General features: G+C 40.2%; 1 protein-coding gene across 26 annotated transcripts in view; it reads left to right on the top strand.

Moving 5' to 3' along the window:
* Positions 1–23,369, top strand: part of Znf644 (zinc finger protein 644) — a 79,518-nt gene that overhangs the window by 30,083 nt on the left and 26,066 nt on the right. For 24 of the 26 annotated variants that reach the window (XM_076546896.1, XM_076546895.1, XM_076546892.1 and 21 more), the window contains one exon: positions 199–259. The exons of the other annotated variants lie outside the window; for them this stretch is intronic. In XM_076546896.1, coding sequence (XP_076403011.1) covers positions 238–259 — 22 coding nt within the window. In that variant the 5' untranslated portion in view covers positions 199–237. The remainder of the gene's footprint in view (positions 1–198; positions 260–23,369) is intronic. 26 annotated transcript variants of the gene reach the window in all.

Genomic DNA, 23,369 nt, shown 5'->3' with positions numbered 1-23,369 from the left:
GGGTAGATTATGCTCTCCTTGAAAAGGCACTTAATAGTTTATTGACCATTGAAGTAGTTTAGTTGTTGGACACTTTGAGATGTTTTATGAAGAAAATAAATTTAAGTTTCTAATTTAAAATAGTGTATTGTAGATAGTTTTTCCTGTCTGAAAATGAAACAAAAAACTAAGTGATGGTTTTTCCATGTATTCTTTTAGGCTTGCTTTAATTTTGGATGAAATTATTCTTGCATCGAGATGTTAATAAGCCAAAATTTAGGTAAGTAGACCACTTTATTGAATGTCATCATTAGAAATAATAAAAAATAGTTTATATTTTGAAAGCATGCTGACGGAGTCTAGAATTAAGAAGTTTTGATAAAATTTTGCAGTATGCTGTATTAACTTTTTTGACCAACTTGTTTCAGTTGATATAATAGGAGTAAAAAGCAGCCATAAAGTGGTGAAGCTGTAGCTGTGTGTCTTATTTTTTATTTTTTTGGGGGCCCACCACCCAGCTCCCAAATAAATACATGGAGACTTATTCTTGTGAATGCCTGGCCTTAGCTTAGCTTGTTTCTAGCCAGCTTTTCTAACTTAAATTATCCTGTTTCTCTTTAACTACATTTTGTCTCTGGCTTTTTACCTTTATTTATTCTACGTATCTTTCTTTTCTTCTTACTCTGTAGCTGGCTGTGTGGCTGGGTGGCTGACCCTTGGTGTCCTCCTCTTCTTTTCTCACTCCTTGCTTTCTTTCTAGATTTCTCCTTCTATTTATTCTCTCTCCTTTCTCCTGCCTAGCTATTGGCCATTGAGCTCTTTATTAGACCATCTGATGTTTTAGGCAGACAAAGCAACACAGCTTCACAGATCAAACAAATGCAACATGGAAGAAGGCGACACGTCCTTGCATCATTAAACGAACGTTCCACAGCATAAACACATGTAACACATTTTCAACTAGTATTCCACAGCATGCAGCAGTCTTAAGTCTTCTCTCTTTAGTGCTGAGGCTAAAGCTTACAGGGCTTCATACTACTGTAACATGTTAGGAAGCCCGATTGGTGCTGCTTTAACCACTGTTACTGGCCTCTCTCTAACTAGTGCAGATGTGTTGGCTGCTTTATTTTCTCTGTAGTGGAGTAAAGTCTGTGATTTTACTTAATTTCCTTTAACAAAATTTGTAAGCCATGACTTCTCGGTTACTGTGATGCTCAGAGCCTGTGTGGCTAGTCACACATGTGAGGCTGACATCAGGTGTCCTCTACTTTATTTCCCGAGGAAAGGCTCTCCCTGAGCTTTGTCTAGCTAGCCGCTTGCCTTCCGAGGACTGGAGTTGGAGCTTTCACGTGGGTGCTGGAGTTCTGACCTCAGTCTTCGTACCTGCACAGCAAGGACTTTGTCTACTGAGCCATCTCCCCAGTCCATGAACGATTTTTCTGATTCTAAAGATGTTGACTTTTAAAAAACTTGATTTTGATGTTATTTTGTGTCTGATATCTGAAAGAATGCTTTTCAAATTGTAAGCTTTAGAAATGATAAAAACACATTGGAGCAAGTAAACATGGCCTTAAAATACAGAGTCAAAGAGAACAGCACATTGGTCAAGCTGCAGAGTGTCTTGAAGTAGAGAAGAAGCTGACACTGTGCTTTCAGGTCCCGTCAGTGTTTGAGTTGCTAGTTAAATGTGCCAGGCCAGTTAGAACCCTCTTTTCTTTGTTTTGGTTACGTGTGTGGAATGACACAGGTTTGGCCTATTTGGAATTCTGCAGGACTTGGAGAGGTACTTTTCTTTTGTTATAATTAACTTTTAGTGATATGTGAACTTTAAAGTACAGAATTGAATAACGGTATTGTAATTTACATTGAACCACTCATCTAGATAAAGACATAGAACATTTCATTATCTCGAAAAGTTCCTTAACTCTTTTCAATCTAATAGCCTTCTGCTCAGGTAAGCCTTGTTAAATTTCATTAGCCTGGTTTAGTTTTAATTTTTGAACTTCATGTACATAGAATTATATAGTTTGTATCTTTTTTAAAAAAGTCTTATTTTGGTGTTTTTTGTTTCATTTGTATTGTGAGAATGTCATTATTTTTATTATTGAGTAATATTCTCTTATATGAATATAATATGTTGTGTGTTCTGTTTGTAAGCTTTTTTTCTCAGTTGCCAATTCTTACCCCTCTACTTATGTTCCTTTTACTGTTCCCTACCACTAGCATTAGAAAATGTAAGCTCTTTGTATCATGGTATATAATTACTTAACTGTGCCCACATCCCACAGTTAAGAGGCATTGCCAGTATTCTTTCCACTAGTTACAGCCTTTCTTCTGAAATAGTCATTATTTCTTGGGTTGTCTAAACTTGGAGCCATGCCTGGCCTTATGTAGTAGGTTGTTTGAGTTATTTTCTATTGCTGTGAAGTGACACCTTGATTAAGGCAACTTATAAAAGAAAGCATTTAATTTGGGTCCCACAGTTCCAGAGGGTGAGTCCATGACCACCGTGGTGGGGAGCATGGCAGGAGGAGGCAGGCAGGCAGGCATGCTGCTGGAGCGGTGACTGAGAGCTCACGTGTTGAGATAGTGAGGCAGAGAGAGAGAGCTGATAGGGAATGGTGTGGGCTTTTAAAACCTCAACGCCTGACCTCACAGTGACTCAGCTCCTCCTGCAAGGCCACAGCCTGCCTATTCCTCATGGTAGAACTGCATTCAAATAGATGAGCCTGTGGGGGCCCTTCTCATTCAGACCCCACGGTTGTCCTCTTACCTAACTGACCCTATAGAAGGTAGAGTCCATCCATGTCTCATTTATCTTACATGACCTTGGAATACTGAATACTGTGTGTACTCGTGAATGTTTGTTCACATAGGTCAGTAACAGTGTTTTCTCAAATAGGATCTCCGAGTTGTCTAGAATAGGGTGGGCCTTGGCCTTCCCGCTGTTGTCTGGCTGTGATAGCCAGTGGGCATAGATGCAGTGTTATGGGCAATTCAGATTGAGAATATATCTTCACTCTTGTGATCCATTTGAAATAAAGTAGCTAATAATCTTACTTTTAGACTTTAAACTTGAGTATCATTGAGTTAATTACTGTTTCCATGCAAAGGTATTAAATCTGTTTTGTAGGTATTGAAGTATTTTCTAGCAGAGTATTCTCTTTGGTTTTATTATTAGTTATTTCTTTAATCTGAAGATTTAAAAAGATGTGTTGCTAATGTAAGTTTTAAAAAAGTGGGAAGATTGGTAACATCTGTAAGAGGTGAAGAGAGCACCCACATTTCCCTGAGGGTGAAAATGGAAAAGAGACTGAAGCATCCTAATCTAGAACTGTGCATGTTTTTGATTACTGTAGCTTACACAGCTTGCCATTAACATTTTTGTTTTATCATTATAAATGTGTATATATATGTGTGTGTGTATGTGTGTGTATACACAATGTACATGCAATATATATATATATATATATATGCACACAATGATTTATTTAAAAAATATAAAGCATTTTGACAGGTTTTTTTCTCCTTAATATCTGAAATTTGGCTACTTGAAACTGGATTGCCTTCTAGCAAGTCCAAAGCAAGAAGAGGTTCTTCCCCACTGGGATCAATTTGTCTTTTCTCGTTGCAGCTTCTGCAATAAGGGTAAAGGCAGAGTAGGTGCTGACCCCCTTCTCGCTGCTCTTTCTTGTAGAAGGATTTTTGTTGTAACTGTTGAACATATAACCTCGATTAACTTGTGTTTCCTTCTGGATGTAAAATGTGTGGTCTTTGTTGACACTGTTGGTTTGCCTGTCTACAGAATTTAGACTAGATTTTCTCTTCAGCAGTCTCTAGATGTCCCTCACTTTCAGATTCTTCCTCTCTGAGTGCAGCCCTGGGGAGAAGAACTGTTTTGGTTGGTTGGAGATGTAAAATTATGGGCTGACGGAGGCTTTCGAATTTCAGACGTTATTTTGTAAAGATTTCATTTAACTGGATATTCATGTTGCCAAATTTATTGGCATCTTATTTCTTTGTGGTTTTAAGACAAGGTCTTACTGTGTAGCCTAGGATGGCCTCAGACTTGATGCAGTCTTCCTGCCTCAGCTGCCTGAGTGCTGGAATTACAGGCATGGACTACCACACCTAGCTTACTAGACATTCTTAGGCATGTTTGTATTGTACTGAAGCATAGGAGTTCATTATTTGAATTGTTAACTTTTTTTTTTCAAATTGTTTAAGCAAGTCTGATTTTGAACTCATTAAAAATAATGTGGTAAAAGTCTTCATTCTAAATGTAATTATTTCAGTTTTATAGATATTGTCATGAGGTTCAGGAATAGTAAACAACTAGTTTAAGGCCAGGTGGATAATTGCAAAGCTAGACCTTGGGTCTTCTGACCTCTTCATAGTATTCTTTTGAGAAGACTAGTAAGCCAATATTTGACATCTAGTAGGGTTTCTAGTTAGTCTTGAGGATTGTGGGCCTCCCTTCCACTTGACTATTGATCTGTAGAATGTTTTTAAATGTCAATTGATTGATTTAATGTTACCTGAATTTTATACTATAGTTTAAAATTGTTTTTAGTACATCCTTAGTAATAGATATTAGATCTTAGGGAGAAAGATAACAAGGTATGTAATTATCGTGTGTTGTGATACAGTCTTGAGTTCCGGAACGACAGAGGCAGTGTGCTTTATGCACTTTATATTCATGCACTATATTCAAGCATCTAATATAACACCATACTCATTGTAGACATATGTTTATGTTTTTGAGATGGTCTTGCCCCATAATCTAGACAGGCCTAGAACTCAAGATTGTCCTGTCTCAGCCTTGTAAGTGCTGAAATTAGTCTGAATTCCACTCACACTAAGTAGAAATACTGCAGGGCCTCCTGCTGAAGTGACAGTTGATGTGTGGAGAAGCTGTTGTGTTTATCTGAATCAGCGTTGGAGGACCTGTGGCAGAAGACATGGCATCAGGAGTGAGGGCAGAAAAGATCGGTGGAGCCAAGCACACCGCTGCAGGTGGACACAGCACTTACCATGAATTGTGAGAGCTTGGCCTTAGCTTAGGCTTGTTCCCAACCAGCGCTTAGAACTTAAATTAATCTGTTTCTGTTCATCTAACTCCTGCCACGTGGCCTTTACCTCTCTTCCATTCTGTGTGTCCAACTCCCTCGTGTCTCACTAGCAGCTCATGCCTAGATTTATCCTGAGTTCCTCTCTTTTCCTGGAAGTCCCGCCTATTCTCTCCTGCCTAGCTATTGGCCGTTCAGCTTTTTATTAAACTAATCACAGTGACACATCTTCACACAGTGTGAACAAATATCCCGCAGCACCTATCTCTTTCAGTGTGGCGCTCATTGTGAGATATGAATGGGGTAGTGCTTGGTGCCAGGGAATAGAGGATGGCTGAGGGCTATTGATGGTCACGGAAACTACTTAAAGAGTTTAGATCAACAGAATCATAAGAAGTAGTTGAAGGAGCCTAAGTGTGAAAAGTGATATGATTACATCTGAAGCGGTTGTTTTTGTTTTTTTTGGTTCTGGTTTTGATCCCAAGGCCTTAGGCTATATATAGTCTACCCTAAACATCTCTGGCAAAAGAACCTAGTGAAAAAGCATAGAAGAGATCACAGGGTTGTTAGATTGTATTCAGGATGAGCTGTTATAAGTGGGTACCTAGACTGACCTTACAGTGCTAATATTGGGGTTACAAAGATGTGGTTGGATTTGGGAGAGATTTTGACAGCAAAATAGATCAGCTTTGGTATTTACGTATAATCGAGTTGGGGCTAGTACAGATAAGGAATTAGGAAGATTTATGTTTCTAGTTAGGCAGTGGTACTGCTTTCACAGATTGAAACTGTGGATAAGATGAGTATTTGGAACAAATAACTAAGTTTTAGTTCTATTGAGCTGAAATGCTAGGTGTCATTGAGCTATAAAGGAGCTGTTGTAGATGTAATTCTGAACGGTCTTATTAAATAAGAAACACAGAGCCAAATGCAGAGTTAAAAGCTCAAGAGGTCAGAGAACTAGCAAATAGCCTGTAGCTTACCAACCGCTGCTGTCCTTCCCTTGAAAAAGAGACCTACTTCCTGTGTGTCTGTTCTGCCTTCTCATTGGTTGTAAACCCAACCACATGAACTCCTCGTCACTGACTGCCTATACAGACCTCCAGGTCTCTATGGTTGGTATTGAGATTAAAGGCATGTTTCTCCAAGCTGGCTATGTCCTTGAACACACAGACTTTGCCTGCCATGTGTTCGGATTAAGGGCGTGTGCTACCACGGCCAGACTTCTGCTGTGGCTTGCTATTAGCTCTGACCCCCGAGGCAACTTTATTTATCTTCCTGCTGCCTGCTGATCTGGGTGCAGAACTTCTTCTCCAGCACCATGTCTGCCTGTGTCCTGCCATGATGATAATGGACTAAACTTGTGATACTGTAAGGAAGCCCCAATTCAATGCTTCCTTTTGTAAGAGTTGCTGTGGTTGTGGTGTCTCTTCACAGCAATAACACTGATCAAGACACATGGCAAGAAAAAATATACAAAATATTGACATCTCATGTAACACCTCTGCAGCTTCACAAGTTTTTATAGTTTGGATGCTCTGACTAAAAAGTAAGACTATAGTAAGCTTAGATTTACTAATTTATAAAAGATTTTATTTTATGTATATGAGTATTTTGCCTGTATATACATATACATATATATATGTCTGCACACCACGTGTATGCCTGGTACCCACAAAAAGGGGGCATAGGATCCCCTGGAACAAGAGTTCTGGATGGTTGTGAGCTACTATGTGGGTGCTAAGAAATAAACCTTTGTCCTCTGCAAGAGCAGCCGGGTTTCTCTTAACTGTTAGATTTTTAATTTTTATTTTATATTTTTGAGACAGCATCTCACTAAATAACCCTGGATGGCCTGAAACTTGGTACATAGACCAGATAGTCTGTTAACTTAAAATCTGCCTGTCTCTCACTCCCAAATAAAGGGTGTATGCCACTGTGCTCCCAGACTGACTTTAGCAGAAGTTATGTAGTATTAGTTATTTTTATACTTGGTAAGCTTTTAGATTTTTTTTGCCTGGTTTTAATCAAAACCATGATACCCAGGCTTACGTTATTTAACGTTTATTCAGTTCTAGGCATTGTTACTAATATTTTATAAATACTAATCCAATCTTTGTTTTGTAGCTAATGAGATGGAAATTGTTATACCACTCTTATAGCAGTAAAATAGATGTGAAATAAAATTTTTAAAATGGGGTGTGTGTGGTGGTGTACACCTTTAATACCAGCACTGGAGAGGCAGAGGCAGATGGATCTCTGTAGCTAGAGTTTTCCTGCCTTACCCACAGTCAGGACAAATCTTTGTCACCCGCCAGTCCCACAGCCGCTCAGACACAACCAAGTAAACACAGAGACTTATATTGCTTACAAACTGTATGGCTGTGGCAGGCTTCTTGCTAACTTATAGCTTAAATTAATCCATTTCCATAAATCTATACCTTGCCACGTGGTTGGTGGCTTACCGGTGTCTTCACATGCTGCTGGTCATGGCGGCAGCTGGCAGTGTCTTTCCGCCTCAGCCTTCCGCTTCCCAGAATTCTCCTCTCTCCTTGTCCCACCTACTTCCTGCCTGGCCACTGGCCAACCAGTGTTTTATTTATTGACCAATCAAAGCAATTTGCCATACAGACCATCCCACGGCAGATCTCTGTGAGTTCAAGGAAAGCCAGGGCTACATAATGAGACCTTGTCTCAACACAAAAAACTTACACAAATAAAATCTTCTGGGGACTGGAGAGCTGGCTCAGAGGTTAAGAGCAGTAACTGTTCTTCCAGAGGTCCTGAGTTCAATTCCCAGCAACCACATGATGGCTCACAACCATCTGTAATGACATCTGGTGCCCTCTTCTGGCCTGCAGGCACACATGCAGGCAGAACACTGTATATATAATAAATAAATCTTTTAAAAAAAAATAAAATAAAATCTTCTGCTAATCCCATTTAAATACTTATGCACCTCCCCCAGGTTATTTTGGAAAACACAGATATGTTATTGGTTTCCATACACATAAACTGGTGATTTTTTTTAATGATTTTAATTACTTAAATAGAATCATTAAATATTTGCCTATTTATAACTGATTTATTTCACTTTGTACTTAAGGTTTATCCATATTGTGGTGTTTTACCAAACTTCTTTTTAAGGGTATTGTATATATGTGCGACATTTTATTAGCCTATCCATCGATTGACATATGGATTTCTAACTCAGTCTATAGCTAGTGAATAATGTTCCAGTGAACATGTTATATTTTCATTTGAGACTCTGCTTTGTGTTCTTTGGGAATATCCCTAGATACTTTTGGATTACACGGCAAATGTAGTTTCAGTGTCCTGAAGACCCACCATGTTGTTTTCTGTAGCGGCTGCACCATGTGACATTGCCTCTAGCTCATTCTTTCTGTTGTCCGACGTGCGTCTGTGTGGTAGTGTGCGTTGTTAGGTTTTGATAGTGACTATCCTGATGGTGGTGAGGTGATGTCATTGCAGTTGTGTTTGTCTAGGATGGAGTCTTGCTGTAATTTCAGGTGACTCTTCTGTTGTGGCCTCTATAGTGTCGGGCGGCCATGCCTGGACCTTGTTGCTGGTTTCATTGATGATCATGATGTTAAGCATCCTTGCATGTACTTGTTGGCATTTATAGATACGTGTTGGAGAAATGTTCCTTGTTCATTAAAAAAACAGATTATTGGGGTGAATGTTGTTTCTGGGTTGTGAAAGTTCCTTATATATTCTTGATATGAACCTCTTGTCACATAAATGATTTGAAAATGGTTTCTTTCATTGCAAAGGTTACCTCACTGTTGACTGTTCCTGTTGCTGAAGAAAAGTTCAACAGTTTGATGTAATGTAATCTCTCCGTTTTCACATGTGTCTGCTTTTGGAGTCATAGTTTTCACTTAGGCCAGTCTTGAACTTGCTGTGTAGCTGAAGTTCACTTTGACTTGTGATCAATCCTCCTGCCTCTCACCTGCTATTCCATGCTTGGTTTATGTAATATTTGGAATTGAATCAGAGCTTTGATCCTGCTAGGTAGGCATTCCCACCTGATCTGTGTCCTCATCTCCATTTTTAGTTTTGTATATTTGACTTTACTCAAAAAAGGTTGTTTCAGTTGTTTGGTGCCCATTGAGATTTTTATATGTATTTTAGGATGGGTTTTTCTATTCTGACAAAATGCCATTGCCATTCTAATGGGGGAATTGCATTGAATCTGTAGATTTCTTTGTATAATGTTGACTTCTGTGATGATTATTCTTGGCTGTCAACTTGACTTCATCTGGAATTAACTAAACCCTAAGTAGCTAGGTAAACCTGTGAGGGAATTTTCTTAATCAAATTATCTGAAGTGGGAAGACCCACCTTTAATCTGGGCCACACCTCCTCCTGGCGGGTTATAGAAGGACATGGAAGGCAGAAGCGCTTGCCCTTTGCTGCTTGCCCTGCTCATGGGCATTGGAGCCTCCTTCTGTGGGGTCCCAGGACGTGCTGGAGACCAGCTGAGACGTCCAGCCTCATGGACTGAACAACTACTGCCTTCTTGGACTTCGGGTTGCTGGACAGCCATTGTTAGGTTAGTTGGACCACAGCCTGTAATCAAAGCACTGTAATCAAATCTCATATATATGTTCATTTTATCAGTTCTGTTCCTCTAGAGAACCCTGACTAACACACCTTCTTAATAATTCGTCTTACAATTGCTGTTTTCATTTATTTGTCTTTAATTTCTTTTAGCACTGTTTTACAGTTTTCAGCCTGCAAGCTGGTTACGTTTATTCCTGAGTGTTTTTGTCTCTGGGCTACTACAGGAAGTAGAATTGTTTTGTTAATTTCCTTTTTGGTTTGCTCATGGTTAGTTTCTAATAGAAACAGCTTGTCTTTGTATATTGATTTTTGTGTAGTAGAGCTTTGCTTAAATTCTTTTATTTTAACAAGTTTTGGATATGTTTTTGAGTTTTCTACAGGAAAGATCATATCGCATATCAACATAATTTTACTTATGACTTTACCTTCCCTTTCGGTGTGCCCTGCCCCTGCCTGCCCTCCCTAGTCTTCTCCTTTTGCTCTCTAGCTGAAATTAAAGTGGCAAAAGGGCATGTTTGGTCTGTTCCTGATCTTTGAGGAAAAGCTTAGTTATTGTTGAGTATGAAGTTAGCTGTGGTCTTTTCATAAATTACTTTCGCTTCTGGTTTGTTGAGTGTTTATCTTGAAAAAGAATGTTGACTATTGCATATACTCTTTTTAAGTTGATATGATGTATTACATTAATTTTTATGTTAAACTAGCCTTAAATTTCAACAGTTAATTTCAGTTGGTTAAGATGTGCAGTCATTTTAATCTGCTGCTAAATTCTCTTTGCTGGAACTCATTGCAGGTCTAGTCTCCTGAGTAAGTGAAGGCTCATAGATGACCTTGTAATGAAGCCAGGGTGGCCTAGACTGTCTTTGCTGTTAGGGGAAATACATTTGACAGAATGTAAATGATAAGATATTTTCCGGTGCACACCTTTGACCCCAGCACTAGGGAGGCAGAGGCAGGAGGATTTCTTGTGAGTTTGAGGGCAGCTTGGTCTACAGAGTGAGTTCCAGGACAGCCAGGGCTACTTAGAGAAACCATGCCTTGAAAAACCAAAAAGAAAGAAAGAAAGAGAGAGAGAGAGAGAGAGAGAGAGAGAGAGAGAGAGAGAGAGAGAGAGAGAAAGAAAAGATATTTTCTAATAAATCCTTCCTCATAGCCCCTCCCCAGGTTGTGCTTCGCACTAATCACAGTTACAGATACCTAGATTTTAGATGTCATGCTGCTTATTACAGGAGGCCACACACAAACACTTGCATGCATACGTAGGACTTTAAAAAGATTTTCAAGTACAAACATCCTTGAGAATGTTGACCTAGCTGATCCTGGCTATAGACTTAGAAATCGGAACTGGGCATGGTGGTGTGGACCTGTAAACTCAGCATTGGGACGTGGAAGCCAGAGGAGCAAGAGTCTGAGGCCAGTGTGGGCTACCTGGGGCCTTAATGGTGTAGAATCTAATTTCTGGGCAGGGGAACTGTATAGTCTGTCATTTGCAGATGTTTAAAATTTTTTTCTGAAGCACATCTGGGATTTTTAATACTGATCTAGAATTGTCTCAAGTACAGAAAAGGACCTTTAGTGTGGGATCTAGATCTAAGTTTTCTGTAATATGGGTCAAGTGGATGTTAATTATGTTTTTATGTCAGATATTTAAAAGGTAAGCTATTCTCTTACGATTAAGGAAATTGACATGGATGCCTATACAAGTTGGGATCTGTTTTATTGCTGTTTGGGTTTATATGGATACATGTAGCAGGGACCACCACTTTTCTTGGACAAATCAGTTTTTTTTTTTTTTTGTTTTTCGAGACAGGGTTTCTCTGTGTAGCTTTGCGCCTTTCCTGGAACTCACTTGGTAGCCCAGGCTGGCCTCGGGGAACTGGCAGAGATCCGACTGGCTCTGCCTCCCGAGTGCTGGGATTAAAGGCGTGCGCCACCACTGCCTGGCCAGTTCATATATTTTAATAGGTACTCTGTTTATATCAACATTTGTGGGAGTAGAGGTGACTTTAATGTTTTCAGAGGGTAGAAATCACTAATGTATTGGCCCTGGCGTGGTGGCACTTGTCTTTAATCCCATCATTCAAGAAGCAGAGGCAGGGGGATCTGTGAGTTTAAGACTGCCTGGCCTATATAGTGAGTTCTAGGACAGCCAGGGCTACACAGAGAAACCCTGCCTGGAGGGGAGTGAAGAGAAAGAACAGAAATCACTGATGTATTTACATTACAATTGAACATACATATGAAGTTTGATTGAAAACATGTTTAAGTGTGCTTGTATAGTTGAACTGCCATAAGAACATGCCACAGACATGATAGCCCCAGCAATAGAAATCGCTTTCTCACATTTCTGGAGACATGCAATCTGAGGTCACAATATTCGCATGTGTACTTTTTCTTGAGTTCTGTTGTCACTATCTAGCTCTGTTTTTGGACGTTTTCTGTGTTTGCCCATCCTTGGTATCCTTTTATATGTGTTAGTCTGCTCTTAAAGAGATGTATCAGACTGGATTAGGGCCTGCCCTCCAATTTATTTTAACTTCAGTTGTTCAAGGCCTTTTCCAGATACTGTCTCATTGAGGTATTGGAGGTTAGGGTTTCAACATGTAAATTTGGGGTGGGCACAGATTTGTAAGAATAAGTATGTTCAGATTATTCTGTGTAACTGAATGATTGTATTGCTGAAGTAACTATTTGGAATTGCTTATTAGATATTGCTTACTAAAAAAAAAATGTCTGCCAAAGAGGATAACTTTGATTTTTGTGATGAATATGTGTTTAACCATACCATCTATGATAGTTTTTTGGAGAAGTTGTTACGGGGATTGTACTCAGGGTCCTGAGTAAGCTGAGCATGTCCTCTGGGCACTGAGTTACATTCCTAGCCCCACACATCCATCCTGAGCCTCTTTAACTCTTATGATACTGACTAAAGAAAAAACTTACATTATCTGTCAGAATTATAAGATCTGAACTGGAGACAGTCATAGGCTATACAGATAGATTATTTTATAAGGCTATTGATAGAACATGAGTACTACAAAGATTTAAATTTCTCAAGAAATAGTAATGGTTAATAGAACCATTGTCTAAAGTCCATTTGTTTCTCATAAACTATATTAAAATGAGGGACTCATCCCCCAAACTGAAATACATTAGAGAACATTCTCATTTTAAAGAGAAACTAGACAGTTAATATATTTTTAATTTGGAAGCTTAAAGTAAATTACTTTTTTTCCTCAACACAATCTTTTGTCTTTATTTTATACTGTTATAAATTATATCACATACATAGCCTTCAAAGTTTTAGTGCATATCAGATTCATTTCATACATACTTGTGTGGATTTGGTCCATCATATATTGATAAGCTAGAGACTGATTATTACACACGGACGGGGAAAGCAGCCCTGACTTTGTACCTTGTGTGGAGGTGTGCAGTGTGGAGGTGTGCAGCGTGGAGGTGTGCAGCGTGGAGGTGTGCAGTGTGGAGGTGTGCAGTGTGGAGGTGTGCAGTGTGGAGGTGTGCAGTGTGGAGGTGTGCAGTGTGGAGGTGTGCAGGGGCGCATCGTGTTTTCATGTCGTTTTAAGTTGATTGCGTAGCTGTCAGATAAGCTTGGGCTTGTGAGCACACTGGTAGCTAGAGAGTTCTTAGAAACCTCATCGTATCTGACATTAATAAAGAAAACTTAATTCCTGCAGGTTACAGGTCCTTACTGTTTATTTATACTTCGCTCACTTTATTTTGTGTGCCCCTGTGCTGTCCAGCACACCATCTGATGGCCCAGATGCAGTGAGTACAGCAGGCCATGGTCTGTGTCCTTTTGAGGGGAGCTTTTGCTTGTCTTTTATAGCTAAGTTAGAAGAGAGTAGTCGGTAGCCATCAGTTGGACATTTGGACACTGTTCTGCATGAACATGTTACAGAGGAGCTCCCCAGGAGATTTAAGAAGGCTCTGTGGCAACCAGCCTAGGGCTGATAATCCGAGGGACATTTGTGTGAGTGAGAGCAGAGAGTAAACTGCATGGGAATGTGAGGGGGCCGGTGGCTGTGGGAGGAGAGTGGGACTGTGGTCGAGAGATGAACGCGGCCTGACTAACACAGCTGATGCAGATGTTGAGATGATGCTTAAACGTGAAGAATGGACACGGTTGATTCTGCCTACCAAGTGGAGAATGATTGGAAAAGAGCTGAGCGTGGTGGTTGGTGCCCACCTTCTCAGCACTTGGGAGGCAGAGGCAGACGCTGCAGGAGACCTTGTCTCTCTAAGAAGAAAGACCAGTGGGTTCCATTTAGAGTTTGAGTGGCTGTTCAGATTGCTTTCTTTTCCATTAAAGGTAGCCATATGCTAGGTAATACTTTAGATACAAGGGACATACCTGTCAGTAAACTAAACCTGTCTGTCCTCCAGAAGCTTGCTTGGTAATCGGGAGAAAAAACTGTAAATGATCAAGTAAGCACATGCTCTGTCCAATGAGAGCACTGTGTGTTAGAGAGAGTAGTTCCTGAGAGTGCTGTCACTCAATGCCGCTGCTCTGGGGAAGCTAAAGAGACAGCTGGGGACAAGGGGTCCACATGTGTGTCTGGGGCAGGACGTCAAGGGTCAAGCAAATGGTTAAAGGACAGCAAAGAGGCTGAATGAAGTGAGAACATGGGAAAAGTGGGGCAGGGAAGTCTGTTATTGCGTGTGTTAGAGGAACTTCATGGTAGTGACTGCTTTGGTATTTCATGTGGTTTCATGCTAAAATTTTAGTTGTTTTAAAAATTTAAATTCAATTAATTTAAATTAATAATTAAATAAGTTGGTAAAACTTAGTAATTTAAAATAGCATTCTGTGATTTAAATTATTTTTTGTTCTTTTAAGTAAGAAAATATACTAAAAAAAAAGTCAAATACAGAGGTTTTGTGTTTTGGATTGAATTGTGGTTTTGCTCTAAAGGCTATATATTAAACTCCTCATCCCCTGTACCCCAGAGTATGGCCTTATTTAGAGATAAGGCCTCTACAACAGATTTAATCAAATTAAATTGTTAAGAGCAGATCCTGATTCAGTTTTGGCTGATGAGTTACAAAGTGAGGAAATCAGGGGGCTAAGACTCATAGGAGGAAAAGGGTGGGCATTTATAAGCTAGGGAGATTGGTCCTCTGACCCTCTTGGCACCTAATTCTGCCTTTCTAGGGTCCAGATCTCTAACGCAGTCTGTCTGTCTGTCTGTCTGTCTGTCTGTCTGTAGGACTTGGTTGCGGCAGCCCTTCCTTCACCCCTCAGCCAGGGCGTCAGGCTGCTAGGAAAGCTTTCCTTGTTGATTGTGGGTTTTGTTAGTTTCTAAAGTGAATTATGGAAACCGGGCAGAAAGCAGAATCAGCTTTGGTCAGTATTGCAGTGTGAAGTAGTACTGTAACTTTATAACTCTTAGAAGGTACCGTATACAAACAAAAGTCATTGTTTGATTTCTAAACTTTGACTAAAATTATAAGATTGATTCTCTCTCTCATTTTGATAAAATATTGCAGTCTAACTTTCAATTACTTGGGGTATTTTAGAAAACATAATTGTTGCCACTTGGTGGCACTACATGGCCTAAAAATGATTAGATTGTCATGCTAACTGTACACTGTTATACATGATTACATTCAGGGAAGAAAGTATTTAAGATGAGAAACTTGATGTTGTTTTTGGTTCTTGTTTATAAATAAGATAACTTCTGGTACTCCAAAATAGGGTTTTATTAAAGTTCCATAAAATAGAAAATCTAAACCAAGGCTTAGTTTAGTGGGTAGGGAAATATTCAATGTTCTTTTTTTTTTTTTTTTTTTTTTTTGCAAGAAACCTCAATTAGTTCAGATACTAGTATTTTTCAAAGTGAGCATTTTTTCTTACAGAGCTAAGAAACTTATTTTTAGGTGATCAAGGTAAACATTTGGAAAACAAAAAAGATTAAATGTTCTTAATTAAGTCTTCCTACAGCATATTGAAGGCTCAGCAATTATCTCTAAAATCTTTGATTTATTTTATGGATTTAGACAAAGTGGAGTTGAAGTGTGAGAAGTGAATTATGTTTCCAGACATACTTTTACTCCCAGCAGAAGACGTCTGCAACTGTAATGAAGCATCTGTAGCGTACTGTTTTCTGGGACCCACCGCCAGCAGTGCGCACAGTGCACAAAGTGTGGCCCACACAGGTCATGGCCAGAACACCACAGCCTGGAACACCCTGTGTCTCTTCCCTTCAGAGTAGCTACCCTGGCTTCAAAGAATACACCTCTTTAGGCCTATCTTACAGCTTTCCTGTACATAGAATTACACAGGATTTTATCTGGATTCTTCTAATTAACAGTGTGGTTAGAGGTCTGAATTTTGTCAGGTGTAGCTGTGGTTCACTTGTAGTTCTTATTATAATGGTTTGTGTGACACGAATTTCTAGATGGTCTCTTAATAAAAAATAATAATAAACCTGGCACCAGATATTGGGGTAGTTGCTGAAAGATCAGAGAGACAAAGGAACAAGCCACTGCCACTAGCCTTACCTCCAGGACTCCTCAGCCGGAAAGCCTCAGCCGATAGGCCTCTAGCTTGAGCTTCTTCAGCCGAAAAGGTTTCTAGTTCCTGTCTCTTCACTCACTCCTTATATACCCTTCTCCGCCCAGCCATCATTTCCTGGGATTAAAGGTGTGTGTACTTCCCAAGCAAAGGCATGTGATTCCCAAGTGCTAGGATTAAAGGTGTGTGCCACCACTGCCTGCCCTCTATGTTTAATCTAGTGGCTTGTTCTGTTCTCTGATCTTCAGGCAAATTTTATTAGGGTACACAATATATCATCACAGGTTGTCTTTTACTACAGGACTTTTGGGTTAAGTAATCCTATTGTGAAGAAGCTCCACACGGGTATTGTTTTTGTTGGTGTATATAGGCTGGAGTTAAAAGCTAATACCTGAAGCGCCATCCTAATTAGTCTTACTAAATAAAAACCCAGAGTTAGATATTAGAGTGAAAGCTGAAAGATCAGAGAAGCAGAGCAGCCAGCCACCAGAGAGTTCATACCTCTACGAATCTTCAGACTTGGAATGGGGGTCATCCTGTCTCTACAAATCGTCAGACTGAAAGGGACTGAGATCCTGTCTCCATCCGTCTTACATTCCTGTCTCTACCTCCCTAGTGCTGGGTGAAAGTCGTGAGCCTCCCAAGTGCTGGAATTAAAGGTGTGAGCCACCACCACCCTGATGTTTCTCTTTTAGACTGGTTCAGTCCAGTGTAGCCCAGGGTGGCCTTGAACTCCTGATCTTCCTGCTTCCTCCTCCCAAGTGCTGGGATTAAAGGCGTGAGCCACCACTGCCTGGCCTCTATGGTTAACTAGTGGCTAGCCCTACCCTCTGATCTCCAGGCAAGCTTTATCTGTCAGAACACAACCAATAACCATACAACAAACCCCAGAGTTGTTTGCGCGTGTGTGTCTCACCACTGTCTGTAGTGGTTCCTGTTTCCTCACTATTGCCTGGCGTCCTGACCTCTTTAGTTCTGGCTCTCCTGGAGTGTGTTGCTTGCTCAGTTAGCTATCCTCTCTTGTGAAACCCTCTTTTTGTGTGTGTATTTGAAAAATTAATGTGTGTATGTGTGTGTGCACGTGTGTACTGCACAAGTGCCCAGGGAAACCAGAGAGGTGATTGAATCCCTTGGAGTGGAGTTAGTTGATGGACAGTTGTGAGCTGTCCTGTGTGGATACTGGGAACTAAACTCAGACCAGGCAAGAACACTGTGCTCATCCCTGTAGAGCCATTTCTCTGGCCCCCCTTGGCTTGTGTTTTAGTTTCTTCTTCTGGATCCTCCGCCTCTTTTATAAGTTTATTTGCTTCCGCGTAGAAACTGCTCTTACATTTCTTACATAAACATAGCCATGGCCTGCTCTCATCCTCTTATCTTTCGTGAGATAGAGGCCTTAATCTTAGTGTAGTTCAGTAGGTCTTCATTTGGCTTTCTAGCCAGGCTTCTTGTGTTCTGTTTTTTGTTTGTTTATGTGTTGTTTTTCCTGTTCTAAGGATGTGAATAGATGCTCTCCGGTCTGGAGCAGTGACCTCACCTGCAGGCGGTTCTCTGTCTTTGATCCTGCATGTCTGATTTGGCAGTGCTGGGGGACATGTTTTGTTTCCACAAGTGAATGGCTAGAGTACTTTGGCATCATGGCACTGGGGTAGGGATGCCACCCAACAGAAACAGTCTGCCAAGTGCTAAGCACCTACAGCACGTGGAGCCGCCATCTAGCCGGTGCTGGTAGCAGTCGGTTGGGAAACTGTCATGGCAGCTTTGTTTGGCCAGAACTGATGTTTACATCCTGTGTTACCTTTCATAGGAATATGCACTTGTTATGTGCAGAAAGACTGCCCCTGATAATGTGTCACTTTGTCATAAATAAGGTGACCATACATACACACATGGACCTGTTCTCTGTTTGTATCTTTGGTCAGTTTACCCTGGTACCAGTGCCACAGTGCTTTAATTCATGTGACACATCACATGAGTCTTTATAGACATGAAGTATAACTCCTCTTCCTTTGTTCTTTGCACTTCTATAAATGTTTGGTTACATTGTCAGTTTTATAAAAATGCGTTACTGTGAGGTAGAATCAATATCTTAATGATATGGTATTAAGTTTTTCAATTTTTATGAATGCCATTTTTATTTAAGTCAGTGAGTCTCAGATTATTTGTTCTCAGGACCTTTTACACTCTGATTTGTTTATGTGATTTTGTCAGGGTTTGTCCACCTCTGTGTAGTTGACATTTCAGGCCAGGTATCATGGAATTTGTGCCTCGACAAATGCTTATGGCTGCCCCACTGTGCTCCCCATGTGACCGCCCAGGATGTCTCCAGGCAGCTGAGAATGATGGCCGTTATATTTGAATGTGAGCAGAAGCTACGTAAATACTGCTTTCTCTAAAGACAGTATTTCTAAACATGTTAGCATAAATGGAGCAGTCTTATAAAATATACTTTCTGGATGGTAATTTGGTAAGAAGAGTAGCATTATTTTACATTTTGAAAAATCTTTTAAATGTCTTAATTGAAGACCTATGTATTCTCATATCTGATTTTTTTTTTTTAAATATGCTGGGATATCACAAGTCATACAGCCCTTGGAAAATTCCATTATACACTCAGGAGAGAATGAGAGTGAAAAAGGCAAGGAAGGTGTTAGTATGAAAATTGCTTTAATTTTGAGGACTCTGCAGAGCCTCGGGGATCCCCAGTGGTCCTCAGAGCTCACTTCTGAAACTTACCCTTGAGGATTACAACTGCATTCTTGGCTGTAAGGTTTTAATTTAATTAAGTTATTTTAATCTTTTTAGAGAATGTAAGAGATCTGAAATACTTTAATACCATTTATATCCCCACCCCCCTTCACTCAGTTTATTTGCATGGCAGTCCTTTTTTAACTCCATGTGTTTTAGTTAGCAGTGAAACAGTGTTGTTTGTGTCTGGTCAGTTTGTGATGCTACAGCAGTGTCCTGGGTTGGTGCATTTATAACCTGGAGGCTGGAATGCCAGAGCTCAGGTTGCTTGCTTCTGTTGAGTGCCTTCCTTCCGTAGGGGTGACTGGAGTGCCACATGGGCAGTAGGGAGAGCAGTGTCCTGACCTCCTTCCACACATGAGCTAAGGGGAAACACTCAAGCCACCCACATATTCAGCAATTTCAAATCACTTTTTATTCAGTCCCGCACCTTCAGTTCTGTGTGTGCAGTCGTTTCCTGTTTTGAAGAGCACTCTTTAGTGTGGACCTGAGAGATAATCACACTTTGTTTCCTGTGATATTCCTCTTCTCTCCCACCCAACTCCATGTGCCTCTTTCTTTTCTTAGTGCTGGAGACTGGACCCTAGGGTCTCATGCACACTGGGCAAAGACTTTGCACACACTGAGCTCTACCTCCTTGTCGACTGTTCCTGGTATTTAACTAGGGTGTTACTTTGTCCCGGCTTCTGCTGTTTCTGTTGAATGTTTTTCAGCCAGAAAGAGAGACGAAGGACAATTGAAAACGTTTTTTGCTTGTCTCAGTGAGAAAGATCATGCACTCTGGGGAATCTTGGGTCACCTTGTTAATTTGACATTACAAAGAACCCATTATGTGATTTGGAATTAGCTGGGTGGTTTTGGAGAGATCTAGGAAGTAAAAATTTCTTCTGCTTTGGATATTGACAGAGTGAATCATATTTTATGATTGCTCCTTTCTTTAAAAATTGACATGAAGATCATATAACGTATAATTAACCATCTTTAGTGTTAATTTTGCTTTAATGTATGTTCTTTAGCATACATTAAAGCAAAATTAGCACTAGTGTATGGTTCTTTGATGTGTGATGTATTCACATTGTTGGGCAATCATCAGCTTGTAGTGTCTAAATTGTTTGGTCATCCCGTAAAACAGATACCTATTATATGATTATTTCTTATTCTTCCCCTCCATTATCATCTGGTAGGTTTACTTCTGTGTCTGGATAAATTTACCTATTCTGAATATTTTATAAAGTCAGAGTTAATGACCTTTTGTGATTGGTTACTTTTCATTGGCATATTGATTCAAATTGTAGCTTGTATTTGTTTTTCTTTGAGGTGGAAGAACATTCCATTGTGTGGATATGGCACATGATTTATTTATCACTTGCCGGCCAATTGTTTTTTTTCCCACCTTTTGGCCTTTGTAAATACAAGCTGTAAACGGTAGTTTCTCTGTGAGCCAGGTCTGGTGGTACAGGCTAAAGCGGAAGGCTTGTAAATTAAAGGCCTGCCTGGACTGCCAAGTGAGTGGAGGGCCAGCCCAGGCAACTCTGTGGGAGGGACACTCTCTCAAAGACAGGAGGACTGTGCGTATTAGATAGTTCAGTGGTGTAGTATTTGCCTGATGTGTATTAAGCTCTAGGTAGTTGCCAGTATTGAAAAACATAATCACTTTGAACATAAGTTTTTATTTGCTCAATGCGTTATCTAGGTGTTGAACAGCTGGGTCACATGGTTCCATTTATCCCTTTCTGAATTGCCTAACTTTCTTCCTGCAGATGGGCATTTCGCTTTCTTATCATCAATATTGAAAGCCTCTGATTCCACATTTGTCTCTGTACTGGTTGTTTTCTAGTGTGTTGTTTGTTAAAGCTAAGGATCTTATGGGTATGAAGAATTATCTTTTTGAGGCTTTGATTTTTATTTCCTTAGTGACCATAAAGTGAAACATTTTTTTCATTGAGTTGGCTATTTGTAGATCTTCTTTAAGGAGACAATTTAATCAAGTCTGTTGGTAGTCTTTCTTTTTGACCTGTTTATATGTCTTGAATATTTAACATTTATCTAATACACTTAAATAATGCCCTTTGATATACAGGTCGGTCATTCATTCATTCATTTTCAAGGCAGGGTTTCTCTCTGTAGCCCTGGATGTTTTGGAGCTGTAGACCAGGCTGGCATCGGATCTTAGGTCTGCCTCTTTGCCTCCCAAGTGCTGGGATTAAAGGTGGTCACCACCATGCGCTGCATAGATATTTTACTCTGATAAAGTCCCTGCTGTGACCTTCTGCCCCTGTGCTTTTGATGCTGAGAGTCCATATTTTATGCCGTCTTCTGGGAGCTTTACCAATTGGACTTTTTTTTTCTTGTTTTTTGTTTTTGTTTTTAGAGACAGCGTCTCACCAGACAGCCCTGTTAGCCTGAAACTCACTATGTAGACCAGTCTGGCCTTGGACTCATAGAGATCCACCTGCCTCTGCCTTCTGAGTGACAGATATTTAGATTGTTGATTATTTTTGTTTTAATTTCTGACCTGGTTCAAAAGACGGTTCTTTAGCAATGGAATACCCTTAATACCTTGTTGAAAATTGGTTGGCGATAGATGATTGATTGATCTATTGATTTTTGGACTCGGAAATATAGAAAGACACCTGCCTTTCTACCACATACTACTGTAGTTGTATAGTAACTTGAAATCAGGAAGTACTTCACTTGTCTTTTTTAATAATAGTTTTGTTATTCAGGGCACTTGGAGATTTTATATGACTTGAAGACCAGTTGAAATGAGAGCATTTGGACCAGGGAACCTCATAACTGTACAACATGTATTGTGATCATAATACTCACCTCCTTCTCCTCCTAACTCCTAGATCTACCTCCACTGAGTCTGGTTTGTGCCGCCCATGTATTCAAGAGTGTGAGGCCATCCCTTTATCATGATCAACCTACCAAGGGTCACCTGCTTAAAGAAAATTGACTCTCCTTCTCACAGAAGCCGTCATCTGTGAAGACCCCTCAGCTTAAGTGCTGACTAGTTTGTCCTATGAGGTCTTGGGTAGGCAGTCCCCGCTGCTGAGATTCATGAGTGCAGCGTTCCTGTCTGGAAGAGACTGCTTGCTCTGGTCCTCCCAGACTCTCAGCGTCTTCCCGTCTCTCTGACTCGTGGCAGGATTGGATGGTGGTGATGGCAGAGGTGTTCTGTTTGTGGCTGGTTTCTCATAGACACTTACTCTCTCACTTTGTCCAGTTGTGAGTTTCTACTCCGAGAGCTGCTGTAATCTATGGGTATAAAGATAAATTTTAGAGGACAGTCTGATAACTATGTCTGTTTAGCAAAATAATAATAGTAGGTTCCCTCTTAGAGCCTATGAGCCCCCTCACTGGTTCTTGGTCAGATCTTTGCAGAACCAGATGAGCATTTCCTCAGATATTAACATATAGTACTGATGTTGAATTTCTCGTTTCTGAGTTTTAATTCTAAGACCAGGAAATAGTAGGGGTAGAGGACGTCAAATAAATGTCTAGAAAAGGAGAGCTGGTGAGATGGTTCAGAGTAAAGGTGTTTGCTATCAGCTGGAAGAGCTGAGCTCCTTCCCCCAGGCCCGTGTGGTGGAAAGAGAGAAATAGCTCTTGTGAGTCATCTTCTGACCTGCACATCTGTGCAATGCACAGCACAGCACACACAGAGACACCAATGAAATCGTGCCTGGAGCTTTTTTAATAAAGCCAAGACTATAGAATTACCTTTCTACATTATTTGCTTTTGTTCCGTGCCTGTACCCCATCATACCTCACATTTTTGTAGCTATCTACGTGTGTCTGCCTCAGGGTTCTTGAAAGTTTCTTGTGAGAGAAAGCTGTGCGGCTTCAGTGCTGTCAGCCACTTGGTGCCAGGGCCACTGTGTCAACACATTACACGCGATTATTAAAGGCTGTTCCAAGTGACTTTGAGATCAGAAAGTGTCGAGAGTCTAGTAGTTACATCTTCATCCTAGTTTCAAATGGTGTTGCAGGTTGGTGATGTAATTAAATTAAATTAATATGTATCGTACAGGTAAGAAAGGACCTTAGAAATGATCTTACTTGATCTTCAACCTTGGGTTCTGTTCTTCAGTGTTCCTGGCTGAGCCATTTTAGTTGGCTTTTGTGTGAGAGAACCATCTTCAAGGTCAAGAAGTTCCTGTTCCTGGCTTTTTTTTAATTTTAAGGTGAAATTCCATCCTTATAGTCTGAAGATATTTCTGTTCCTATGACAAGCTTTGAATAACTTGTAGATTATAAACTGTATGGGTTGTGAGACTAAACATACTAAGTTGCCTCTTTGTTTTATTATATGACATTGTGGTTAGTTTTAGCTCTGCTTTTATATAAGTGTTTATTTTTTTTATAGTGTTTCCATTCTTTGTGACACCCTCATTAAGTTACTACCTGGATGATATGTAATATGCTTTGTCTATGTAATACATGTCTTT

The sequence above is a fragment of the Peromyscus maniculatus genome, chromosome 10 (genome assembly GCF_049852395.1).
Source record: "Peromyscus maniculatus bairdii isolate BWxNUB_F1_BW_parent chromosome 10, HU_Pman_BW_mat_3.1, whole genome shotgun sequence".
NCBI lineage: Eukaryota > Metazoa > Chordata > Mammalia > Rodentia > Cricetidae > Peromyscus > Peromyscus maniculatus.
The sequence above is the reverse complement of the archived record's forward strand: the minus strand, read 5'-3'. Positions and strand labels throughout refer to the sequence as shown.